Source organism: Galleria mellonella, unplaced genomic scaffold (genome assembly GCF_026898425.1).
Source record: "Galleria mellonella isolate WM207_F2 unplaced genomic scaffold, CSIRO_AGI_GalMel_v1 utg158, whole genome shotgun sequence".
Lineage (NCBI taxonomy): Eukaryota > Metazoa > Arthropoda > Insecta > Lepidoptera > Pyralidae > Galleria > Galleria mellonella.
This window is the reverse complement of record NW_026442003.1, coordinates 1915019-1942398: the sequence shown is the minus strand read 5'-3', so window position 1 is coordinate 1942398 and position 27380 is coordinate 1915019. Positions and strand designations below refer to the sequence as shown.

Below are 27380 nucleotides of genomic sequence, written 5' to 3'. Positions count from 1 at the left end.
AGACAGGGCAGAGACAAGTAGCACAAGTTTTTAAATTTTAATTCTATTCGAAAACTATAGAAATAAGGAACTTAAAAAAAAAACAATGAGATACATAATAATATAATAAATAGTACATTACTGCAGCGGCCAGCAACTGAAGCATTGATGGACGAACTTGCAAATATGGACCGAGGCGTAGCCGAGGCACACATACGTGAGTCCGTCAATGCCTAGTTGTGGCCAAGGCTTGTATAGTACTTTTCCCAAACAATGCGCGGAAATCAAAAATACAATTTTACTTTTTAAGTTCAATGAGGAATAACGAACAATAATAATTTTTCACGCGCCATAATGTTCCTTTGTTTTTTTTTCAATAAACAGCTTTGTATTTGCAAGCCAGTTCGAAATTTAAATAAAACCTTTTATTAGTTACCTCCTTGGTAGCCATGTTTCGAAGTAAAAGGTCATTCCATTTTTAAATTACAGGACACATATGAGTTAACATGGTAATTTATCTGGCCGCAAAACACGACAGATATGGATTTTCATACAACTTTTGCCGGCCGCTGTCCGCATGTATCTGGCCAGTACGGCAATTTTGATTTATCTCGAAGAAGATTGTCAAAATAATGCTCACATTTCCAAGCATGTTTGAGAAAACATATTTTAATATAACATTTATATAAATACTGTACAGCGGGTGATGTCGAATCCGTTAGTGTACTTCGGAGGAAATTCTTAGAAATGTCTTTAAAAAGGGTGTTGTCGATTTCACCCTAGTACAGTTTACACAATTTGAATTAATTAATTTATTACTTGAAACCATAACGTCATGGTGTTGAAGCCTATGGGAGTATCCCTAACATCGAATCTAACACAAATTTAAATATATATATTTTAATAAATATTTTAAATAAAACACTATATAAAAAGTTTGTACGGACGCATAACACCATAGTTCTCGGGGATGGCAACGCATGGGGGGTATCATGGGCGACACAGTATACTCTGTTATGTCCACGGTACTGTCCATGTCTATAGGCGACGGTTACCACTTTCTATTACTGTTTATTTATTTATTTATTTTATTTATAAAGTTTATTATTTAATATTAACATATGGTAATATAAAAAATCAAACAAGCTGACGGCCCACCTGCTAGAAACTGGTAACCGTCGCTTATACACGTGAGCAGTACCGTGGACATAACAGAGTATACTGTGACACCCATAGTATCCTCATGACAACCTCCCCTTAACAGTTAAGCTTTACTAGACGTCCCTTTTTATATATAATTTTATTTCCAATATTTATTAAGTAATTAAAGTTAAAAACATATTAACATAACTTAATAATTAATAAATGCCCGATTTAAACAAACTTTGGTAGCGAACGAAACTTTTTAATTAATACATTTCTCATATCAAAACACATAACCTCTTTTTGCGCAGTTGATCAAATGCAGTCTTAAATTATTTGGCTCATTTGACATTGGTATTCAATTCTGTCACTGCTCCAACTAGTTTTTATCCGCGACAATGTCCGCGTGACCGAATTGCGTGTTCTCCATCTAGAACACAATATTCAGTATTGTATTATTCTCAAAATGGCCGCCACGACAAGATGGCGGATGAAGTGTATTTTGATCTAAGACAGTGATTCTCAACCTCTTTTTGTTGCGGCACATATTTAACGATTTCAAAATTTGGCGGCACACAAGGAAAAAGATAAAAATTATTCACTTACTACAACACACACACTGCATAAATAGTTTATGACAAAAATTTTAAATATTTGCAAAATATGGCGGCACACTTTTAAAATTTGGCGGCACACAAAAGTGCCGCGGCACAGTGGTCTAAGAACACTGATCTAAGAACATGGAATTGCATAGAAGGGATGACAAAATAACAATTGTAAATCATATCAATCAATCAATGAAATATTTGATATTTTTGACAATAATAATAATAATAATAAAAAAAAAACATTAAATATGTCGCTGCATTATCGTATGTCAGAATTTAATACCAATGTTTTAATTAAGATCGCAGAACAAAAAAAAAAGAACTAGAAGCGATATAAAAATCGTATTACTTTGAAGAGAAAAAAAAAGAGTAATCAAAATCGGTTTACGAGTCCTTGAATAAGAGTTGTCGTACGATATTTAAAAAAAAAAGATATAAATAAAAAGGATGAACCAAATTGAGTTTTATTTGGGTTTTTACCAGTAATACGGAAATAAACAGCTAAAAAGAGTAATCAAAATCGGTTTACGAGCCCTTGAATAAGATTTGTCGTACGATATTTATATAAATAAATAAAACGATTATACCAAATCGAATTCTTATTAAGTTTTTAAGTAAAAAAATGGTATTTGTACAGGGAAATCAATTTAGATTTAGAATTAAAAGTAAAAACAAAAAAAAAAACTTTCTATCCTCCATACATTTTCAAGTCTTTTTTTTTCTGTTCTGCGATTAAAAATAAAAAGAAACATAGTACCTACTAATAAAAAACATATATTAATATATAATATATAAATACAGTAAGCTTATAGAAATATGTTTTTTTTTTTAATCTTTAAACATTAAATAGATTAAAAATACTCTTTTATGTTAATAATATCATTTGAAAGTTATGTACAGGATGTGAAATATATACATTCTTTCGCATAATTCCTAATAAAAAAAATTTATACCATCGAGGTGGCAAACAAGCATACGGCCCACCTGATGGTAAGCGGTTACCGTAGCCTATGAACGCCTGCAATACCAGGGGTATTACGCGCGCGTTGCCGACCCTGAAGAAACCTCTTTACCCCCCTTTTGAAGAACCCCATGCTGTAGTCTCTTGGGAAAACCTCGGCAGGGAGCTCATTCCACAATCTGAGTGTTCGTGGAAGGAAACATCTCTGAAACCGCGCAGTACGCGACCATTGAGGCTGTAGGACATGAGGATGAACTCCCTGTCGATGGCGAGCCGTACGATGGTAGAAAGTGGCTGTGGGCATCATATTGAACAATTCCTCTGAGCACAATCCGTTGTACAGGCGGTAGAACACGCAGAGTGAGGCAAAGTCTCTCCTAAGACTCAAGGGATCGATACCGCTTGTGAGCCTGGGATATATAGGTATAAGTTTCATATATTGAGTACGTAAAATTTCCATTTTTTTTATACAACTTAGAATGGCAAACAAGCTGACGGCCCACCTGATGGTACCCTGTAAATTAACGCCAAGCTCACTATGGGTCAAAATTATTATAGGGGCCATAAAATGAATTGTCTTGTATTTTTTTCTCTCTACTAACATAGTTTAAGTCAATTGTTACTAACAAAAATGGATCTTTGTAATCTTCTTTTAATTTATTAAATATATTTAAATTATTTATCTATCTAATAAATATATTTCACACCCTGTATAAACCTAGCTACATACACGTAACGACACCCATGTATTGTCTATCATCTAAAACAATCAAATATTTACATTGTCTAATGCACAATTCACACTGAACGGCGCGCGTCGGAGAGCATTTCACGTTGCGGTAAAGGGCATACTTAGGTACTACTAGCGCATTTAAATTCACGTTCGGTTCTTAATGCGATGTGATTATAAGTAAATTTTAATGTAGAACACAGTTTATTGCAGTCTCTATATATGTAGTAGTTTTTTTTTTATAATACTTCGAATGGTAAACACGCTGGCGGGCGGTCAGAAAACTTTATGGTTTTTTTTTTTTATGATGAAAATGGATTAGTAAAGTTTATCTTTATTACTTAAACAAAAAATAATAAGACGAAGAAATAATAATAAATATTGTTATTTCTTTAAAATTTAATGCAATGGTTTACATATCGCATATTTGTTTCATCTTTTTGGTGACGACTTACCTCTACATTTAGGGCAATAATTCTTATTACTGTTATTGTTATTAGTGGCACGTAGTTTCTTTTAAAACACAGCAGACAAACGACCATGCTTAGTTGTACGGATAACAAAACAAAAAAAACCGCTTTTTTCAAGCTCTCTGTCATAAAAAAAAAAACCTTCCACATTGTCAAATGCGCTACCAAGCGTTCCAACGTGCACCGTTCGGTGTAAATCTTACTTACTTATAATACGAGATATTTTTTTTTGTGAAAACAAAACGGCAGTTAATTTCAACAGCCTTTTATATAACTTTGGTTGAGACTTGACTATATAACTACCGCGCACTCTAACCATCGAACACAGTTTGTATATCCGCTCTCTCATTCTATTACATCCGCGTTGAAAAGAGATAGACAATATTAGATACACTCTATAATACTGAGAATTTAAAGTGAAACACGCGAAAGAGTTGTTTCTTTAAGCATTTCAGTACCGGCGAAATGATCTTTTACCGGAAATTTCCGGTTTACACAAAAAAAAAATTACGTGCAATGTATTCGGTAGAGGTAAATTAAAAATTAACCACAATTTCTGATATTAATTATAATAAAATTATCGAATTCATTTGGTGTATAATTTTTGGTATCGGTATACCGAAAAATATACCGAAATTTTCCGGTATTAAATACTACACTATGTTACCCATTTATCTTCTACGGTTCTGTCTTTATTTTTTTTTACTATTAACTATTATTGAATCTTTGCTGTACATTGGATATTAAATAAAAAAAAAAAAAAACTGGTTAATTATAACCTACATTTTGGCATCAAGGAACAACATTTTGCCAGATATATAAAAACTGTAAGTTTTTATGTACTATTTCAATAGTACCACATTTTCATTTATGTATGATGTCATTTAAAAATATCGGAAAAGATTTACCGGTAAATACCGGTAAAACCAATATTCGACAAAACAATCAATTCATAAGCCGGTAACTTACATATACGTACTAACTAATCCAAGTTTGTAGTTGTGCAATTTGTCATTTACCGGTATTTGGGACAATTTACCGGTATTCACCGATAAAAACAATGTTCAGCAAAAAAATCAATTTAAAAACCGCTAACATAAATATGTACTCATTCAACAACAACATATGTAATTGTACAATATGTCATTTACCGGTATCAGGTAAAAATTTACCGGTAAAAAGCGATGTTCAGTAAAACCATTTATAGTTGACAGAATCCAGTTGGGACTGTCTAAAAAAATGCAAGATCTGACCTTGAGATTTTAACCTTGCCTGCGTTTACTGTAACATAATACCCTTCTGCTGAGTCGGCTAATTGGTAGATGTCTCTTTCCTGCCAGTGAACGACACGATGGAACGAATACCTTTGACTGAAGTCTGAAATAAAAAAAAAAATGTTTATGGAAAAAAAAACAATTGTCGTACATTCAATCATTAATATCAGCCAGTTTACCATAGGCCTTCCCCATAAGGGGTGCGTTGCCAGTAATTGCCACGTTTGGCAAGCGGGCTGGCAACCGCAATTAGACACCCACAGGAAAGTAAAGTGTAGCCACATTCGTATAGTACAACATACAATAAATTTACAAGTTTTTTTTTACGATTTTATTTTAATTATTTTTTTTTTACAACACAGGGGGCAAACGAGCATGCGGCTCACCTGATGGTAAGTGACTACCGCCGCCCATGATCACTCACAACACCAGCGGCATTGCAGGTGTGCTGCCGACCTTTTAAAAAGGAATATACTCTTTTCTTGAAGGTTATGTTGTCGTATCGGTTCAGAAATACTGCCGCTGGAAGTTGATTCCAAAAAATGATTGTGCGTGGAAGAAAGTGGCTTGAAAAACGTACGGTGGAAGACCGCCACTAATTACCGCCAATTAATGATCCGTCAGTATTCTACGACTACGACGATGGCTAACATTTACCTTTTTCTTGGCTCCGTTGAGATAGTCCTTGTACATCTCCGAGCGCAGGTATCTTGAATAGCTGTCGGACTTCATCAGGTGGTATACATGCGCCTGCGCAAATTAATTCATTCAAATTTCATTTCCAACACACTTTATAAACACTTTTTTTTTCTTTTTTTTTTTTCATATACATCTGTTATAGATTCTTATGATACGTCATTTTATAATAATAATAATTAATATATAAAATAATATTGATTTAAAAAAAAAAAATACAGTAATTACATTTACAATACAATTCACATTAATACAAAATTCAAATCCATGCAGTTTTGTCCATTAAATAGTCATTTAATTTATAATATATTTTACCAGAGGGAGACTTTGTACAAAAGTCGATTGCTTGGGTACCTTTGTCCCACTCGTGTTTCAACCGTGAAGCAATTGTGTTTGCATGGCTGTGTTTCGGTTTGAAGGGTGGGATATGGCGTGAATTTACTGGGTACAGAGGAATAACACCTGAGTCCTCAGGAATGGCAACGCATGGGGAGTATCATTGGCGAAACAGTATACTCTGTTATGTCCATGGTACTGCTCATGTCTATAGGCGACGGTTACCACTTTCCATCAGGTGGGCCGTCAGCTTGTTTGCCATTCTAAGTTGTATAAAAAAATAAATGCTTTTGTACAGAGAGTCCTTTTTAAATATATTTTAAATTTTCTTTCATTTAAATGTAAAACGTCATCTGGAAGTTTGTTATAAAAACGTATACATTTCCCCATGAAAGATGTACTTACACTTTAAATGCGATGGTCGGGAAGCCTGTTAAGATTCTAAATTGTTTAAGTTTAAAGCCTATGCCTATGCTGCGGCTTCGCTGTTCCTATTGATGTATCTAGGGGGATAGAGTGGGAGGGGTACTCAACCCCAAGTACAGGGGGGAAAGGGATGGCTTTTATTAAATGGATGATAATGGTATGGTAACCCCGTCTGCGCTATCGGTTCCCCCGAAAAGGGATAGTAATGCGGACTAGGAGTCCCATTTCTAATAATATACTCATAAGGTCGACATCCATATGGTCCCCTTGGAAACCATCGTGTTGAATTCCAGGCGCATCCATCACGGTGGGCTAACTGACCTGCCTTTTCATTCTCACCTATCACCTCTTACTTTTTTTTGATAGGTGAAAATGGTATTGTAACCCCGCCTGCGCTAACGGGATTCGCTGGCGGAGCACCAGTGAAGGGTGATAGATGAGAATGAAAACAGGCCAGTTAGCCCATCATGATGAATTCATCAGGAATTAACCATGATAGTTTCCAGGGGCAACCGCGAGGAGGTCGACCTGGTTGGGTATATTGCTAGCAATGGGATTCTCAGTCTCCATAACTAACAATCCCTTTCCCCCTTATCACCTCTTACTGGTGCCCCGACAGCGTAAACCGTTAGCGCAGGTGGGGTTACCACTCCATTGCCATCTATTAAAAAACATCATAAATATGGGGGGGGGGGAGGGATTGCTAATAATGGGTTCTCACGCCCCATTGCTAGAAATACCCTATCAGGTCGACCTCCACCTGGTCCACCATGGACAGCAACGTGCTAAATTCCAGGTGTATTCATCACGGTGGGCTAACTGACCTGCCTTTTCATTCTCACCTATCATCCCTCACTGGTGCCCCACCAGCATATACCGACAGCGCAGGCGGGGTTACCATTACCTTATTATCTATTAAAATAAGTTCTAAGATACGCGTAGATAGATAAGAGATTTTAACTTTTTTAAGGTGCCACTTAAAAATAAATAAAAATAAATCGAAATGGATATCCGTCTAATATTCGACTTTCAGAGGGAGACTTTGTACAAAAGTCGATTGCTTGGATACCTCTGTCCCATTCGTGTTTCAACCGTGAAGCAGTTGTGTTTGCATGGCTGTGTTTCTGTTTGAAGGGTGGGATATGGCAGTGAATTTACTGGGTACAGAGGAATAACACCTGAGTCCTCAGGAATGGCAACGCATGGGGGGTATCATGGGCGAAGCAGTGTACTCTGTTGGGTCCACGGTACTGCTCATGTCTATAGGCGACGGTTGCCTCTTTCCATCAGGTGAGCCGTCAGCTTGTTTGCCATTCTAAGTTGTATAAAAAAAAATTCGGTTATCCGGCCTCGAAACCCGCCGAATATCTGAATCATTATAAACAGGACCACGGGCATCACAGTGTACACTGTGTCGCCTGAGTAGCGAGTTTCGTATTACCTGTGCTTGGTCGAAGCAGTATCTGTCTGCGGTACCGGATTCCACCTTCGTGCGTGTCAGTTCCCTGAAGAGAAAAACATTTCAGATGTCAAATTTAAATCATTTATTGTATATGCAATATGGGTTATACATTAGGTGAAAATTGAGGGAGACTTTGTACAAAAATCGATTGCTTGGGTACCTCTGTCCCATTCGTGTTTCAACCGTGAAGCAGCTGTGTTTGCATGGCTGTGTTTCGGTTTGAAGGGTGGGATATGGAAGTGAATTTACAGGGTACAGAGGAATAACACCTGAGTCCTCAGGAATGGCAACGCATGGGGGGTATCATGGGCATGTCTATAGGCGACGGTTACCACTTTCCATCAAGTGGGCCGTCAGCTTGTTTGCCATTCTAAGTTGTATAAAAATATATTTTTTTGTAAAACATAAGCATATTATATATATAAATATATATATATATATATATATATATATATATATATATATATATATATATATATATATATATATATATATATATATATATATATATATATATATATATATATATATATATATAATTCGAGGTTAATTAGATTTCCCATAGGAGAAGTTTTGTAAAGTCGTGCCTCCATATCGTGAAATTCATCCTTACCTGCTGGCAGCATCGATGTTGACGGGAGAGGGCGCGTCGGACGCGAGGAACTCCTTCCAGATCTCTTTAGCGCGGGACGCGACGCGGCGGATGGGTAGCGCCTTCAATTCCTGCACTGCTAACCAAAATCTGGAACGAGTATGAAATTTTTTAAGTTTACTAATATTATAAAAAAAAAAAAAAACATTAACAGATGGTGTCTCTACATGGGAGGTATTTGAGAAAAAAAAAAAACAAAAAACAGGTGTCTTGTCAAAAGAGAGACTGGCTGGAAATCAGCGCCGTGCAGCTGTACACATTGCGCTGGGACACTCGCAGAATTCGTCACAATAGGCTAACTGACCTTTTTTTTTTATACAACTTAGAATGGCAAACAAGCTGACGGCCCACCTGATGGAAAGTGGTAACCGTCGCCTATAGACATGAGCAGTACCGTGGACATAACAGAGTACACTGTTTCACCCACGATACCCCCTTCCTGAGGACTCAGGTGTTATTCCTCTGTACCCAGTAAATTCACGCCATATCCCACCCTTCAAACCGAAACACAGCCATGCAAACACAACTGCTTCACGGTAGAAACACGAATGGGACAGAGGTACCCAAGCAATCGAGTTTTGTACAAAGTCTCCCTCTGGTAGTCTACCTGCTTCATCCTCACCTATCATCCTTCACTGGTGCCCCGCCGGTGTATACTAATAGCGCGGGTGGGGTTACCATTCCATTATCATCCATTAAAAAAAAAAAAAACTATCAGTTGTATTGGCTGAAACTTTATGAAGGTGTTAGGTACGTAACTACCATTTGAAGCGGGCAACGCCGCGGGAAACGGCTTGTATGTAATATTTTTGTATTTTCTGTTCTAATCAGTGTTGTTCAGGCAATAAATATTTTATATTTTACTCTACTATTCTAAAAAAAAAACTATATGTATGTATGTATGTGTAGTTACTTGAGATTCTCCCCGCTGAACTCCTTGGACAGGAACTTGGCGAAGTGGTCCCGGCCGGCCGGATCCTGCAGCAGCTCCCGCAGCCCGAAAGCCCAGCGCCGCACGCGCCGCAACGGCAGCGGGTCCTTGCTGCGGGAAGGCACAGTATACACTTTTACTGTCTGTACAGACACATTCCGCTACCTCCTTTTAACTGGCGCCAAAAGAGTGGAAAGGGATTGTTAGTAATGAACACTGAGAATCCCATTGCTAGCAATATACCCAACCAGGTCGACCTCCACGCGGTTCCCCCTGGAAACTATCATGGTTAATTCCTGATGAATTCATCATGATGGGCTAACTGACCTGTTTTCATTCTCATCTATCACCCTTCACTGGTGCTCCGCCAGCGTATCCCGTTAACGTAGCATGGCTGTGTTTCGGTTTGAAGGGTGCGATATGGCAGTGAATTTACCGAGTATACAAGAATAACACCTGAGTTCTCAGGAATGGCAACGCATGGGGGGTATCATGGGCGAAACAGTACGCTCTGTTATGTCCACGGTACTACTCATGTCTATAGGCGACGGTTACCACTTTCCATCAGGTGCCCCGTTAGCTTGTTTACCATTCTAAGATGTATATAAAAAAAAAACCTCACCAATGCTTCTCCTGTTCCCACAGCTCGGTGGTATCGCTTATCCAGGGGTTGGGCCACTCGGGCGGCGTGAGGAACGCGTCGTACTCCGCATACTGCTCGCAGTACGCTATGAACCTGCAACAGAGGGCGTGTTTCAGACTATTTCGAATCTACACTAATATTGTAAAGAAGAAAGATTTGTATTTTTGTGTGTATGTATGTTTGTAATGAATAAACTCAAAAACTACTTTACCGATTTCAAAAATTCTTTCACCATTAGAAAGCTACATTCATCCTGAGTGACATAGGCTATATTTATTGATAGAAAACATTAGGGATCCTTACTAAAACTTTAGTAACGTAACTCAAGGTGTACAAAAAATGCTATAAAATATCTTTGGTCGCGTGCGCTGCGGAAACTATTGGTGATAGAACAAAAGTATGTTCTACGATATTGAAGAAAATATCAATAACTACAAAAAACTTCGCGATACTATATGTCCAACTATTATAGTTATGTCACAATAACCACTTTTTAAAATGTTGTAAAAATGTCCACCCGTGCAAAGCCGGAACGGGCCGGTAGAAAAAAACGATCGTGTTAAAAAAATGCATATTTCATAATTATATGAATACTATATACAAACATCTAAGTACATATTATACATATTATATCCCTTTTTCGCGGGTATAATATTCAGCCATGCAGGTCGTAGCCAAGCATGGTTGATACTAAATACAATGCCATACTTGTGAAGTGCAGTACTTTGAAGTGTAGTACAGTACAATGCAGTGCAGTGTAGTACAGTACAATGCAATACAGTGTAGTGTAGTGCAATGCAGTTCAGTGGTGTAAATTGCAGTCCAGTGTAGTATAGAGCAGTACAGTGTAATACAGTGCAGTGCAGTGTAACAGTGCAGTGCAGTGCAGTGTAACAGTGCAGTGCAGTGCAGTGTAACAGTGCAGTGCAGTGCAGTGTAACAGTGCAGTGCAGTGCAGTACGGTGCAGTGCACTGTACTACAGTACAGAACAGTGCAGCGTAGTAGATTGCGGTGCAGCGTAATAGTGCAGTACAGTACAGTACAGTGCAGTGTACTCACATGTCGGCGACCTTGCTGACGCGCACGTTGCGGCGCTCGAGCCGCGCGCGCAGCATGGCGAGCTGGCGCCGCGCCGCCTCGGTCTGCTGCTGCACGGTGCGGTTGTCTCGGCCGGCGGCCGCGGTAGACACGGTTACCTCTGGCTGCGAACTCTCCCCTGTAAAACCGATTGCTGTGTTTATGTGCTTACTGTTATTCCGTACTGGCTATTTGCCCGCTGCTTCGTATGCGTGGTTTAAGAAGTAGGAAACTCAATTAAATATAACACTATCGAAATATCCTAACTGATGGAAAGTGGTAACCGTCACCTATAGACATGACCAGTAGCATTAACAGAGTATACTGTTTCGCCCACGATACCCCCCATGCGTTGCCATTCCTGTGGACTCAGGTGTTATTCCTTTGTACCGTGTAAATTCACTGCCGTATGCCACCCTTCAAACCGAAACACAGCCATGCAAACACAACTTCTTCACGGTAGAAACACGAATGGGACAGAGGTACCCAAGCAAATGACTTCTATTGCCCTTATTAAGACCCCTTATAAAAAAATTTCTCATATATGGAATATATACAGACGTTGTGCAGTTTCGTTTTATTATAAATACTAGCAATCAAACCCGGCTTCGCACGTAGCTTTGTAGCATTTCATATGTGATTCTTTAGATTGATATAACTTTTTTATTTATGAACCTATTGAAATAAAACAAACACTAAATGTTAAGCGGAGCAAACCGCAACGCATTAGTGAAAACCGCATTCAAATCGGTTAAGCCGTTTGTGAGATTAGCATGCACAAACATACAGACAAATGGATAAAAATTCTAAAAATTATTATTTTTGGTCATATTGCGTTCATAAAGCCGCCCTGTAATAGTTTTTCTTATATATCTTCCATGTACAGACAGCGACCAGTTACAATTTTATTATATAATAGCGGCCCGTCCCGGCGTCGCACGAGTGGACATTTTTACATTTAAAAAAGTGGCCATCAAGGCTGCACACGCGACGGAAGCTTAAAAATGACGTAACTTCTTCCGTTTTCCCAACATTTCCCTTCACTGCTCTGCTCCTATTGATCGTAGCGTGATGTAAAGTGTACTATAACCTGCCCAGGAGTATGAAGAATAATTGTACCAAGTTTCGTTAGAATCCGTCGAGCAGTTTTCGTTTCTACAACGAACAGACAGACAGACAAAAATTTTACTGCATGCATTTTTGGCATCAGTATCGATCACTAATCACCCGCTGATGGGGGGAAAGGGATTGTTAGTATTGGAGACTGAGAATCCTATTGCTAGCAATATACCCAACCAGGTCGACCTCCTCGCGGTTCCCCCTGGAAACTATCATGGTTAATTCCTGATGAATTCATCATGATGTGCTAACTGGCCTGTTTTCATTCTCACCTATCACCCTTCACTGGTGCTCCGCCAGCGTATCCCGTTAGCGCAGGCGGGGTTACCATACCATTTTCACACATCAAAACAATCACCCGCTGATAGTTATTTTGGAAATATATTCCATGTACAGAATTGACCTCTGTACAGATTTATTATAAGTATAGATATATTAATTGCTTAGTAACATTTTTGATAAATCTCACCGTTCTCCTTGACAGTGTTGTCCGAATTCTTCTTCTGTATTTCCTCTTCGCTCTCTTGTGGATTCGTGATGGTCACTATTGGATTGTTCTGAAATAAATTATTATAGAATTAACCAGCTGACTCGGCAAACGTTGTTTTACCATATACATTATTTCTAGGTTTGTTTGAATCGAAGCATTTGGCGTTCCATTGTTTCTGCCTACCCTAATGGGAGACAGGCGTGACAGATATGTATGTATGTATTATTTCTAGAACTATACATGAAAATATATCATACTACAATTATTATATACGATCGCCATCTTGCAACCCTATTGCCGAATATAAAAATAGCGATTAAAAAACAGGCGTTGATCGTGAAACGGTGAAAATTTGAATTTGTATGTATTTTTCAATGCTAAATCATAATAAAATAAAAATGGAAAAATTTGTCAAAAAAATAAAAAAAAATAAAAAATTTTTTGGAGAGGGTCACCCTTATCATTGAGGGGTATGAAAAATAGATGTTGGCCGATTCTCAGACCTACCCGATATGCACACAAAATTTCATAAGAAAAAAAAGGTCGACTTACAGAGAATTTTAGGTTACTAACGACCCCTTTCCCCTTCTATCGGCACCCTGAACATACTATACCTTGAGGTTGTATTGCAGGACCAGCTCTTGACACTGCCGCAGCCTCTTGGCCTTCAGTGCGTTGATGCGGGACAGCTTCCGAGGGTCCAGCTCGGTTGTGTTAACGCACCCGGGCTGTAAAATTAACTAGCTGTATACTGCTGCTTTTTTTTACACCACTGAGGTGGCAATCAAGCATACGGCCCACCTGATGGTAAGTGGTTACCGTAGCCTATGAACGAATGCAAATGACGCGCGCGTTGCCGACCCTGAAGAAACCTCTTTACCCCCTTTTTGAAGAGCCCCATACTGTGGTCTCTTGGGAAACCTTGGCAGGGGCGATAAGTGAAAGGTACGTACCATTGGACGGTGAACATCCCAGAACGCCCTCTCCTGGCTGTCCAGCACTTTACGCTCCAATTTATCGCGTTTTTTATCCACCTGTAGCAAGAAAGAATTTTTTTATTCGATTCAATTATATCTACACTAATATTATAAAGAAAAAAGTTTTGTATTTTTGTATGTATGTTTGTAATGAATAAACTCAAAAACTATTTTGCCGATTTCAAAAATTCTTTCACCATTAGAAAGCTACATTCACCCTGAGTAACATATTTATTGCTAGAAAAGATTAGGGATCCTTACTAAAACTTTAGTAACGTAACTCAAGGTGTACAAGAAACGCTATAAAATATCTTTGGTCGCGTGCGCTGCGGAAACTATTGGTGATAGAACAAAAGTATGTTCTACAATATTGAAGAAAATATCAATAACTACAAAAAACTCCGCGATACTATATGTCCAACTATTTTTTTTTTTAATGGCTGATAATGGAATGGTAACCCCACCCGCGCTATCGGTATACACCGGCGGGACACCAGTGAGGGATGATAGGTGAGGATGAAGCAGGTCAGTTAGCCCATCGTGACGAATTCAACAAGAATTGTCCACGATGGTTTCCAGGGAGAACCACGTGGAGGTCAACCTAATAAGGTATATTGCTAGCAATGGGGCTGTCAAACTCCATTGCTAACAATCCTTTTCTCCCATGTCCAACTATTATCGTTATGTCACAATAACCACATTTTTAAAATGTGGAAAAAAGTCCACCCGTGCGAAGCCAGGACGGGACGCTAGTTAGGACAATAACGGTAGACAATAACATTCCAAAATTAATAAGGAAATTGGTCACAAATAATTTTAAAGTAAATCTAAAACGTTGACTTTCAGGAAAAATGTTTTTATAAGAGAATTTGTATCGAAAAGATGTTAACATTTTTATCTTTCTATACTTATAATAAATCTGTAGAGAGGTCAATTCTATACATGAAATATATTTCCAAAATAACTATCAGCGGGTGATTAGTGATCCATACTGATGCCAAAACTGCAATCAGGAAAATTTTTGTTTGTCTGTCTGTATGTTCGTTATAGAAACAAAAACTACCCGACGGATTCTAACGAAACTTGATACAATTATTCTTCATACTCCTGGGCAGGTTATAGTATACTTTTCATCACGCTACGATCAATAGGAGCAGGGCAGTGAAGGGAAATGTTGGGAAAACGGGAGAAGTTACTCCATTTTTAAGCTTCCGTCGCGTGTGCAGTCTTAATGGCCACTTTTTAAAATGTAAAAATGTCCACCCGTGCGACGCCGGGACGGGCCGCTAGTTAGGTATAATTTCGTTTGACGTTACCAAAATATCAACTGTACGATTAGAGTTGTCAAGTAAACTTTTTTCCCAGAGGGAGACTTTGTACAGAAGTCGATTGCTTGGGTACCTCTGTCCCATTCGTGTTTCTACCGTGAAGCAGTTGTATTTGCATGGCTGTGTTTCGGTTTGAAGGGTGGGATATGGCGTGAATTTACAGAATACAGAAGAATAACACCTGAGTCCTCAGGAATGGCAACGCATAGGGGGGTATCATGGGCGAAACATTATACTCTGTTATGTCCATGGTACTGCTCATGTCTATAGGCGACGGTTACCACTTTACATCAGGTGGGCCGTCAGCCTGATTGTCATTCTAAGTTGTGTAAAAAAAAAAACACAGGGGTATTTTAAAATTTTAGAAATGTTCAAGTGGGGCGTGACACAACAATGGTTGGGAATGATTTCTCTAGGCCCTCACCTTGCTCTGCGCCTCTGCTTGCATGAATATGAACTCCCACTTCCTGCTGAACATCTTCTGGAGGCGGGCCAGCGACTCGGCCTCGTAGTCGGCCAGCTCGAGCCGCGCTTTATTCTGCATCGTACGCTTGCACAGGTACACAGCTGTCGCAAAGGGAACATTCATTACATTTAGTACTTATTTTTATTTATTTATTTATTTATTTATTCATTAGTACAAATATGCGTACATGGTGGACTTAATGCTAAAAGCATTCTCTCCCAGTCAACCATAGGGAAGTGTCAGAATACACGAATGCGGTACTAGTAATTATTGATATACATACATACTAAAATTACATATATAAACGAATAAATATATATGAATAACAAATATACTTACACATATATGACATATACTATATTATACACGAATTTGGGAATAATATAAAGCACTTACTGCTCGGATAAAAATAAAAAGTGAGCGTGAACGCTTTTTTTGAAAGACGCTTTAGTCGGTAGTCTCTTAATGGCATCAGGAAGCGCGTTCCAGAGTCGTGAAGAATGTAGGAGAAAAGAGTTTTGGCACTTTTATAAAAAAAAATAGCAAATTAACCGCTCGATGCACATCTCCGTGACATATACGAATGGAATATAACGAAACGTCGCGGTCACTGTAAGTTTATATGCCTCAAAATATTACAGTTCCGTTTGGGTCACGATTAATATAGAAATATAATTTTCAAAAATATTTGAAGTTTTTTTTTTTATACAACTTACAATGGCAAACAAGCCGTCGGCCCACCTGATGGAAAGTGGTAACCGTCGCCTATAGACATGAGCAGTACCGTGGACATAACAGAGTATACTGTTTCGCCCATGATACCCCCCATGAGTTGCCACTCCCGAGGACCCAGGCGTCACTCCTCTGTACCCTGTAAATTCGCGCCATATCCCACCCTTCAAACCGAAACACAGCCATGCAAACACAACTGCTTCACGGTAGAAACACGAATGGGACAGAGGTAGCCAAGTGTTATGTCCACGGTACTGCTCATGTCTATAGGCGACAGTTACCACTTTGCATCAGGTGAGCCGTCAGCTTGTTTGCCATTCTAAGTTGTATAAAAAAAAATATGAGTACAAAATGATTACCATAATCAGTGTTCTCCGGTTCCCATTGATTCGACGGCCAAAAGTATGGTGTTTGAAATCTGTAACAAACAAAACTTACATTATTTCCGCACGAATGTGTTCCCGTGTGACTTTTTAAACATTTACCTCTCATACAAATTCAATTAAAAAAATATTTTTTAATTGATAGATAGATAGATAGATACTCTTTATTGTTTCCTCCAAAAGATTACAATAGTAAACTTATTATAAATATAAATAATTACAAGAAATAATCACAATGAGACGACAATGGGCGACCTTATCGCTGAGAGCGATCTCTTGCAGGCAACCTTTGGATGGAGAGGAGTAGTTATAAACAGTGTGGTGGGAGGCACCATGAAAACATTCTGTTAGTTCTATCTAATTTTATTATTATTATTATTACACACATATATATATATATATATATATATATATATATATATATATATATATATATATATATATATATATATATATAAAAAAAACCAATGAAAAATTTGGTTCTGGAGTTTCAGATATATGTAAATGATTGTGTGTTTGTATATGCATGTATATTACATGTACATGTACATTTGAAGTCGGCTTTTTTAATAAACACATCATATTAAAAATCTGTTTGAAATAAAATGGTTATTTCCGAACGTTACCATATTTCATTCATTCGTTCATTTCAGCCACTATCCGTTCATTACTGAACATGGGCCTCCCATGGGGGACTATGGAGACTGCCATAAGGAATGGTCCTGAGCCAACCGCATCCACTGTCTCCCTGCAATACATTTCAGGTCCTCATTCCATCTAGTGGAGGGGGGGTCGTCCTACACTGCGTTTGATCATACACGGTCGCCACTTAAGAACCTTCCTTCCCCCCTTCTTCTAATGGTATTTGTCAATAATTTATTAATTAGAATAAAATATTAAATAATAGCAAATATAATGAATAATTCTAAGTTGTATTAAAAAAAAATACCTTCATAAAAACAATGTGAATAACTCAATTCACCTGTAATAAGTGTTGTCATTCTTCACGGTCAGGCAGTGATCATCGATGGGGAACAGGTATCCGTGCGCGGCCAGGAGGTGGGCCAGGTGCGGCGCCTCCCACGGCTCCTCCAGCTGGAGGTGGCGGGAGAGCCACGCCACCAGGTCCGAGCCGGTGAACACCTGGAGGCGATGACCATATTTTTAGATACAATCAATTGGAACAGCGGATTTTTACATACATACATTTTTTTTAAATACAGGAGACGAACGAGCATTATACCAGAGGGAGACTTTGAATGGCAAACAAGCTGACGGCCCACCTGATGGAAAGTGGTAACCGTCGCCTATAGACATGAGCGGTACCATGGACATAACAGAGTATACTGTTTCGCCCACGATACCACCCCATGCGTTGCCATTCCTGAGGACTCAGGTGTTATTCCTCTGTACCCAGTAAATTCACGCCATATTCCACCCTTTAAACCGAAACACAGCCATGCAAACACAACTGCTTCACGGTTGAAACACGAATGGGACAGAGGTATCCAAGCAATCGACTTTTGTACAGTCTCCCTCTGGTCAAATTCGCCAGGAATAAACCACCATGGTTACAATAATAATAAAAGTCACAATAAACATTCGCGACGGTTACCACTTTCCATCAGGTGGGCCGTCAGCTAGTTCGCTATTCGGAATATGAATGTAATAAAAAAAAAAATAGTTGATCCCAGGCTCACAAGCGGTATCGAACCCTTAAGTCTTAGGAGAGATTTTGCCTCACGTGCGTGTTCTCCGCCTGTACAACGGATTATGCTCAGAGGAATTGTTCCATATGATGCCCACAGCCACTTTCTACCATCGTACGGCTCGCCATCGACAGGGAGTTCATCCTCATGTCCTACAGCCTCAATGGTCGCGTACTGCGCGGTTTCAGAGATGTTTCCTCCCACGAACACTCAGGTTGTGGAATGAGCTTCCTGCCGAGGTTTTCCCAAGAGACTACAGCGTGGGGTTCTTCAAAAGGAGGATAAAGAGGTTTCGTCAGGGTCGGCAACGTACGCGTAATACCCCTGGTATTGCAGGCGTTCATAGGCTACAGTAACCACTTACCATTAGGTGGGCCGTATGCTTGTTTGCCACCTCAGTGGTATAAAAAAAAAGTATGGTACTTACGGAGGGTATCTTGGTCATGAAACTCTTCACCGTCCGCACCGGTACACCGGTGTTCTCATCTTGCATCTTCTCAATTATTGCCTCCATCTACAATTCACATACATTGATATAAAAAAAAAAAATGTAAATTATTTTTTTAAAATTGACAGATTTTTGCAACTTAAACATAAGCTATATAAGGTAGTACTAGAAAACACTTATTGAACAAAGCCTATTACATTCTAAGTGATTACTTGCATGACAATCGTGCATGGTGTTAGTCGATCATGCATGAGCTTTTAACGACCATGTAGTTTTAGACATAGTACCTACATTTAAATAAATACATGTTATGTTAAACAGAGATTTAACCCTTCTTTGCATCATTTTTTTATTGTTGAAATAAATCAAGGCGATATAATTCATGTTCAAAATTAAAGGAAAAATAGTTAAAAAATAAATTTGACAGCTATGTTTTTTTTTTTTTTTACTGCAATGGACATTAAAAAGGTATCCAGACACGATCGACTTAAAGTGAACTTGTTCTTTTATATAATTCATGGGCGTTCAATGTTATGATGGAAATTTCCACCGTTATGCAAAGAAGGGTTAAAACTAACTGTTGAGTGTCTCGCTGGCTCTTCTTAACAGATAATAACCTCTCGAACCCTAGAGTAGATTTAAAAAAAAAATTACAATTTAAAAGTGCTTGTAAACAAGTCTTTTTAAATAAAGATAATTTGAAATTCAATGGGCTATTGTTAGTAACCTGACTCAATAGATATTATATATATAAAATATAAGATTAATTTTATATATGTATATATACATATGTACCGTTTATTTTGAAAGTGTGTAAGTCCATTTTCTTTTGTTTCGAGAAAATTAAAGGTTGTTAAATTTAATATTTGTTGATTTAAAAATACAGGCAAATCATATGAGGTCTGGCATTGTTTCTATTGTTTTATCAACATTTAATTTGTTTATATAAATTTGTTTTTGGCTAATTAATAATAATAATAAATAATCTATATTTCACTCTTTGTTACAATATAATTTCAAGTCCCTAACTCCCGAGGTGGGTATGAAAAAACCTGTGTTTCAGGAGTTAGTGCCCTCTTCCGTTCTAATTAGACTACGATAACAAATATGTATGTCCTGTAAATGGACTTACACCACTTTCAGAATTAGACAATTGTAAAAATCGTTTAATTTCAATTTTGAAAAATCAAATATCTCTTAAAATATACTTTTTTTTTTTTTGGGTGAAAATGGTATGGTAACCCCGCCTGCGCTAACGGAATACGCTGGCGGAGCACCAGTGAAGGGTGATAGGTGAGAATGAAAACAGGCCAGTTAGCACATCATGATGAATTCATCAGGATTTAACTGTGATAGTTTCCAGGGAGAACCGCGAGGAGGTCGACCTGGTTGGGTATATTGCTAGCAATGGGATTCTCAGTCTCCATTACTAACAATCCCTTTCCCCCTAATATACTTCATTTTAATATAATTTTGTTTACAAATACGCATAATAACACATAAAATTTAATTTTAGACGGCAATTACATTGTCATTACAAGACACTGAGGGCCTACCATGAAATATTTTTCGAAATTTCGAGAACGAACGAAACAGAAACTTGGTGTTAAAATTACATAATACATGGCGTTTAAAATTATTAAAAATGTTAAAATATCGTTCCTCTGGACTATTAGGATAGGATTTATGATGACCAAAATGTTAAGCTCCATTTACTGGGTCGATTTCGGTACGAACAAAAACACGAAATTGAGCCCGAAATTTCGGAATTTCATTTCATGGTAGACCACCTGGTTACAAGAATTTACTTATTTTCAGCACGTGGTAGTGTTTCAAAATATGCATGACGCACCGGAGGTATATAGGGTAGTAGCTGCTTCATGTCTTTATATTTTTCGTACATAATAGGTCTGGCATTTTGGTACAGAGGCTGCAGGGCGAATTTTTTTAAATTTTAACGGTCTTCCAGGACGTAGAGGTAATAAATTGATAATTAAAAAAAAAATTAAAAATAACAAAACACCGATCGGCATCCATCTGCTGTGCCACCTACCTCTGTCAATTGGACTTACACCACTTCCATAATCGATGATTATGCAATTTCATTTACCGACCGATTTTAAGTTGTTTTGTACAAAACATGGGATTTTTTGAGAAATTAAACACGGACTAGTTATATATAAAAAAAATTTACATTAAATTAAGCATGAATTACGTGATAGCTCATTTTTCTCAAAAATGGACTTACACCACTTTCAAAATAAACGGTCCATATATTGTTGGCGACAGACCCCCTTTTATATAAGTTTACCTTTTTTAGATTTATATTTTTATATTTTGAATACGTCTTTTGATACCTATTTTGTTTTTCTACTTGATTGACATATTATAGATAGATAGATACTCTCTATTGTTTCCTCCAAAAGATTACAATAGTAAACTTATTATAGATACAAACAATTACAAGAAATGATCACAGTGAGACAACAATGGGCGGCCTTATCGCTGAAAGCGATCTCTTGCAGGCAACCTTTGGATGGAGAGGAGTAGTTATAAACAATTGTCATTGTGTATTGTGTACGTCTCAAGGAATTAAACTGGTAAGCCTCTATATTAATATCTTATTATTGTTGCTGCCCTCCTCTTCTACCAGCGCCGTCTATATATATATATATATATATATATATATATATATATATATATATATATATATATATATATATATATATATATATATCGTCATAGTCATAGAATACTGACGGATCTGAATAACAAACAAATATTACTAGCTTCCGCCCCCAGCTTCGCCCGCGTGGATCTTAGTTATCGCAATATGCAATTTTTGGAAATAGTAATATTTTAATTTTGATCATAACTTCAAAACAAAACGTCCAATTTTAATCATTCAAAGACCCCAAATATTATCTGCATAAACTGTACTTAGTGATGAAATCATTTATTTTGATAAGGATTAATAGCGTGAGTAAAATAAATGTGTTTAAATGTAGTCCAAAAAAATTCAAGATTTTTTATTAAAAATGTGGTTGTTGTGCCTCACTCGACATAGATAGGTATAGTGTGTCGCGGACTTTTTTGTAGATATTTATAAGATCTACAATTAATTATAACATTTTATGGTTCTATCTTTTGTAGTTTAGGCAGCGTACGCAAAATAAGTAACTTTTCTGGTTGATTTTTTACACCTTGTGTCCGAAAAACTTAAATATTTTACGGAACCCTTATTTTTTTCAAAATAAAATTTAGCCTATGTTACTCGTGGATAATGTAGCTTTCGAATGGTGAAAGAATTTTTTAAAACGGTCCAGTAGTTTTTGAGCCTATTCATTACAATCAAACAAAGTTTTCCTCTTTATAATATTAATGTAGATAAAGATCCGTCAGTATTCTACGACTATGACGATATATATATATATATATATATATATATATATATATATATATATATATATATATATATATATATATATATATATATAATTAATCCCTTTCCTCCCCCACATTAGCAATATTGCCATCTAACTTTCAATCAAATAAAAAAAAAAAGAAGTTCTTAATTCACATGTATTTTTTTATGTTTGTTACTTTACAATTCTGTTCTGAACTGATTTAAAAAAAAAACTTTTTTTTTTGTCCGACAGGACATAGATGGATCCCATAGAATTTTTATCAAATCTCAGTTTTGTAATTTAATTTTTTAACCAAAATAACTGGTGTTGCCGGGACTAAAGTCACTTTTTTTATGCAACTTAGAAGGGCAAGCTGACGGCCCACCTGATGGAAAGTGGTAACTGTCACATATAGACATGAGCAGTACTGCAGACATAACAGAGTATACTGTTTCGCCCATGATATCCCCTACCCTCAATGCATTGCTATTCCTACAGACTCAGGTATTATCCCTCTGTACCCTGTAAATTAACTGCCATATCCTACCCTACAAACCGAAACACAGCCATGCAAACACAACTGCTTCACGGTAGAAACACGAATGGGACAGAGGTGGCCAAGCAATCGACTTTTGTACAAAGCCACCCTCTGGTAAAAGTTATTTCATTTCCATGAATATTTGAGTGACCAGGAATGGAATCTGGTTATATACCAGATCCAGTATTGTGAAAAACAACTGAGATATAATAGCAACATTGGCACATTTCATTATGAACACTCCTAAGTGTCGTAAATTATAAAGTTTAAAAAAAAGTTCCTTTAGGAACTTTTTTTTTAACTTTATAATTATCATTTTTAACGTTTGTTTAATCACATCTCATGTCTCACACTTTTTGTAATACAGTTCAGTTGATAAAATAAAAGATCCTAGTTAAGTACTCCACTTTTTTTAATATTAAATTACAACACAATTGGGCACACAAGAAAATATGTAACACTAAAAATTTGTAATTAGTACTACAGATTATAAAATACTATGTAGTGATGATAAGTACCTTTTTATAGATCAGGTAGTTGGGAGACTCCTCCGGCGAGGGTATAGTGGACATGAGAGCTTGCACGCTTGGCGGGAGACTTGTCGCATTCTCCTTTTTGTCTCTATCCTTCTCTTTCTCTTTGTCTTCTTTGACATATTTTGAATTGTCTCTGAAAATGGTTTTAGATATTTATTATTACCACATTTTCCTGTAATAAAGGTTTTTTTTTTATAAAACTTAGAATGGCAGACAAGCTGACAGCCCACCTGATGGAAAGTGGTAACCGTCACCTATACACATGAGCAGTAACATGAAAATAACATTTATGAATATCAAAAAATAAATTAATAAATTGTTATACATATATTAATTCATCCACTTCTATCTGTTCTCTATTAACCAAAAGGTTGTCTGTAAGAGATTGCTCCAACAATAAGACTGCCTTTTTTACCTATTTATGACTATAACTTTATATGTACTTTGTGCTACTGTATTTTTATTGAATTTTCTAATTGGCATTTGTACAATTATAATAAGATTTATTATTTTAATTTAATAAGAGTTATTAATAAAAAATAAATAAATATTAATTTATACACAATACCAGGTTGGAAGAAATTCAAGAATGTCATCTGTACATTAAAAAAAATGGCTATGGGCATGACAGATTACATAGGAAAAAAAATACAGAAATAGACAATATCTGCAACCAATTGGTACCCTACAATAGGCAAAAAGAGACAGGGAAGACCTGTGATAAGTTACAGACATAAAAGAAGTAGCTATTGCTTTTAAATGGGTGAAAATGGAATGGTAACCCCACCTGCGCTATCAGTATACACTGGCAGGGCACTAGTAAGGAACAACAGGTGAAGATGAGAGCAGGTTAGTTAACCCATCATAATAAATTCAGTAGAAACCAGAAATTAACCACTATGGTCTCCAAAGACCACATCAAGGTCAACCTGATGGAATTCATTGCTACCAATGTGGTTTTTTAACCATGGGATTGAGAGGTCACATTGGATTGCTGGCAATTCCTTACTTCCCAATTTAAAACCCCACCTGCACGACCAGTATATGCTGGCAAAGCACCAGTAATAGATGTTAGATGAAGATGAAGGCAAGTGAGTTAGCCCATCATGAGAAATTCCACAAGAATCAATCATGATGGTTTCCCGGGGGAACCGCATGGAGGTAGACCTGACAAAGTATATAGCTAGCAATGGGGCTATTGGCCCCCGTTACTAACAATTCCTTTCTCCGCCATGGATTTGTGAGTTGTATCAATGAGCTCAGACCACTTGAGGGATTAAATAATATAAAAAAAAAATTGTATTGTATGACTTGCCTTGATGGACCCTGCTGACAGGCTTTCTGTGCCGCCTTCTCCGAAGAGTTCATCGTAACCATTTTAATTTAAAAACAGTTTAGACACTCCATAAAAGCAAACGAAAATACCGCCAAAATGTTCAACAATCACAAAAACACTTCATAATTTTTTTTAAACACACGAAATCATGATAGCTTTGCACAATGCCCAAATCAATATTCTAGTCTCTCAATTAATGCATAGGTTTATTGGTATTAAAAGTAGATTCGAATAAAACGAAACATCTAATTGTATCGAGATCATTTTCGTAATAAATACTTAAAGAACTTTAGAACGAAAATAATTTAACAGATCACTTAAAAAACACATTTTTACTGGTTAATAAACGACATAAGGATAATTCTAACTTATTAGATCATACTTTGTTCTAAGAAAAGCACTTTAAACGAAATATTTTGGATTTACTCTTCGAAAAATAATTATTTCAAACCCTTTCGTTTTTATGACTAGCGTCGAAAAACCAGTCCACATTAACCACTATACACCTTTTTTTTATTATTTCTTAGAAAAACAATAATGTTTTATTCATAAAAATCGAAAAAACCACTTATTTGTTTTAATTTTAACATTTTGAATACGAGATAAATGTCAAATCTCTGCCATTAAAATCTTTTTTTGACGGACTTATTAGACAGAGATAGCGAAGTATTTCTAACTAAAGATAAAAAGAGATAGAATTAAACACATTTTATAATACGACTAAATACAAAAGTAATATGAAGAAATATAACGCAAAGCTCTGAACGGTTCTTCTTAAATTTGTACTTAAAATAACTACAGAGATGGCGCATGTGTTTCGAAGTTTATTGAACGCCGTATTTGGAGTTATTTTTAGAAGAAAATCTAATAATATTCCAATTTTTCTAGATAATACATTTTATAATAAAAACTTAAAAGAAGAAATACGATTCCAAGAATTTAATAAATTTAAATATATATATTTTTTATAATTATTGCAACTAATTAAAATTATAAATTTATTATTGTCCAAAATTTGCAATAGGTGGCGCTTATTGTAGTTTTTATTATAAATCAAGTTATTTTGAGAAGATAGATTTTTATATTTATTATATGAAGCCCACTTTTCTAGAATTTAAAAACATTTTAAAATTATAAAAATAAATAAAGTTTGGTTTTTAAGTATAATATATGAATCGTACTCTTTTACCTATCTCCGTGACACATAATATAATCTTATAGAATTTTTTTTAATGGATGATAATGAAATGGTAACCTCACCCGCGCTATCGGTATACCATACACCGACGGAGCACCAGTGAAGAATGATAGGTGAGTATGATGCAGGTCAGTTAGCCCATCATGACGAATTCAACAAGAATTGTTTAGGATGGTTTCCAGGGGGAACCACGTGGGGAGACATATTGTTAGCAATGGGGCTGTCAAACTTTATTGCAAACAATCCCTTTCCCCCCAATCTTATAGAATTAATGCTATGTATTTTATATAACAAACATTAATATGATCGCTGTGTCCTTCCAGAGTTCATGTCGATACTGTACCACTAATGCTTAAGATCTATATTGTTACAACATGAATATGCAATAAATTGAATTTAAATGAACTGAAAAAAATACGTACATAAAAAGAAATAGGTATTTTATTATCTTAATATGGTTTTTACAGTACGTAGTACGTTATACATGTCTATAGTTAATACACAAACTTAAAAATATGTATACGAACAAGATTGTCAATAAAACAAACAACTGCAATCTATTTCTCAATAGATGGCGTTAAAATAAAATTTAAGCATGTTCTTTTTTGAGCAAGAACACATTATGAAATATTTATTCATTGAATAATTTATTGTATTTTATATACGCGATTCTAAAGCACACTTGACCATTTTCAACTACTTTACACAAAATTAGTATCCATTGCTATCAATATACCCTGTCAGGGGGGAAAGGGATTGTTAGTAATGGAGACTGAGAATCCCATTGCTAGCAATATACCCAACCAGGTCGACCTCTGGAAACTACCATGGTTAATTCCTGACAAATTCATCATGATGAGCTAACTGGCCTGTTTTCATTCTCATCTGTCATCATTCACTGGTGTTCCGCCAGCGTATACCGTTAGCGCAGGCGGGGTTATCATACCATTTTCACCCATAAATTTTTTTTTATATATATCCTGTCAGGTCGACCTCCATATCGAAGTCATTGTATTTTTTTTTGGGTGATAATGGAATGGTACCCTTGCCTATGCTATATACACTGGCAGGGCACCAGTGAGGGATGACAGGTGAGGATGGAAAGGTAGGTCGGTTAGCCCATGGTGAAGAATTCCACGAGAAGTAACCACGATGGTTTCCAGGAGGAACCACGTGGAGGTCGACCTGATTAGTAACATTGCTAGCATTGGGGCTGTTAAACCCCATCGCTAACAATCCCTTTCCTTCCCCCGTGGTATAGTTAGTATATACATATTTCTAGTTTGGTAATTCCTTCCGTATACCTACGCCAGTGTACAAGTAA

At 36.7% G+C, this 27380-nt stretch overlaps 1 protein-coding gene and 1 long non-coding RNA gene across 3 annotated transcripts in view; one reads left to right on the top strand and one right to left on the bottom strand.

Moving 5' to 3' along the window:
- Positions 1-88: 88 nt before the first annotated feature.
- On the bottom strand, positions 89-25489 carry LOC116412747 (regulator of G-protein signaling 7). The gene is made up of 16 exons (XM_052892438.1): positions 24838-25489; positions 23505-23655; positions 19021-19107; positions 17867-18027; positions 16861-16919; positions 15728-15870; positions 13952-14032; positions 13613-13726; positions 12978-13065; positions 11372-11528; positions 10291-10404; positions 9651-9779; positions 8699-8827; positions 8065-8128; positions 5823-5915; positions 89-5268 (listed from the first exon to the last, which is right to left on the bottom strand). Exons 1-16 carry the CDS (start codon positions 24897-24899, stop codon positions 5203-5205), a joined length of 1698 nt encoding a protein of 565 aa, XP_052748398.1. The 5' UTR covers positions 24900-25489; the 3' UTR covers positions 89-5202.
- The window catches only part of LOC128200129 (uncharacterized), a 39539-nt gene continuing 28814 nt past the window's right edge, over positions 16656-27380 (top strand). The window contains exon 1 of one of the 2 annotated variants that reach the window (XR_008252545.1): positions 16656-16730. This is a non-coding gene — a long non-coding RNA (uncharacterized LOC128200129). Of the gene's footprint in view, positions 16731-23001; positions 23062-27380 lie in introns of those variants that run through there. The other variant, XR_008252546.1, reaches the window with a different exon arrangement.

Coding starts and splice junctions, on each gene's coding strand:
- LOC116412747 (XM_052892438.1), bottom strand. CDS start 24,899: ATGGTTACGATGAACTCTTCGGAGAAGGCGGCACAGAAAGCCTGTCAG. Junction 19,108..23,504: donor ACTACCTGATCTATAAAAAG/GTACTTATCATC, acceptor TGTGAATTGTAG/ATGGAGGCAATAATTGAGAA. Junction 8,828..9,650: donor TTCAGCGGGGAGAATCTCAA/GTAACTACACAT, acceptor TACTCGTTCCAG/ATTTTGGTTAGCAGTGCAGG.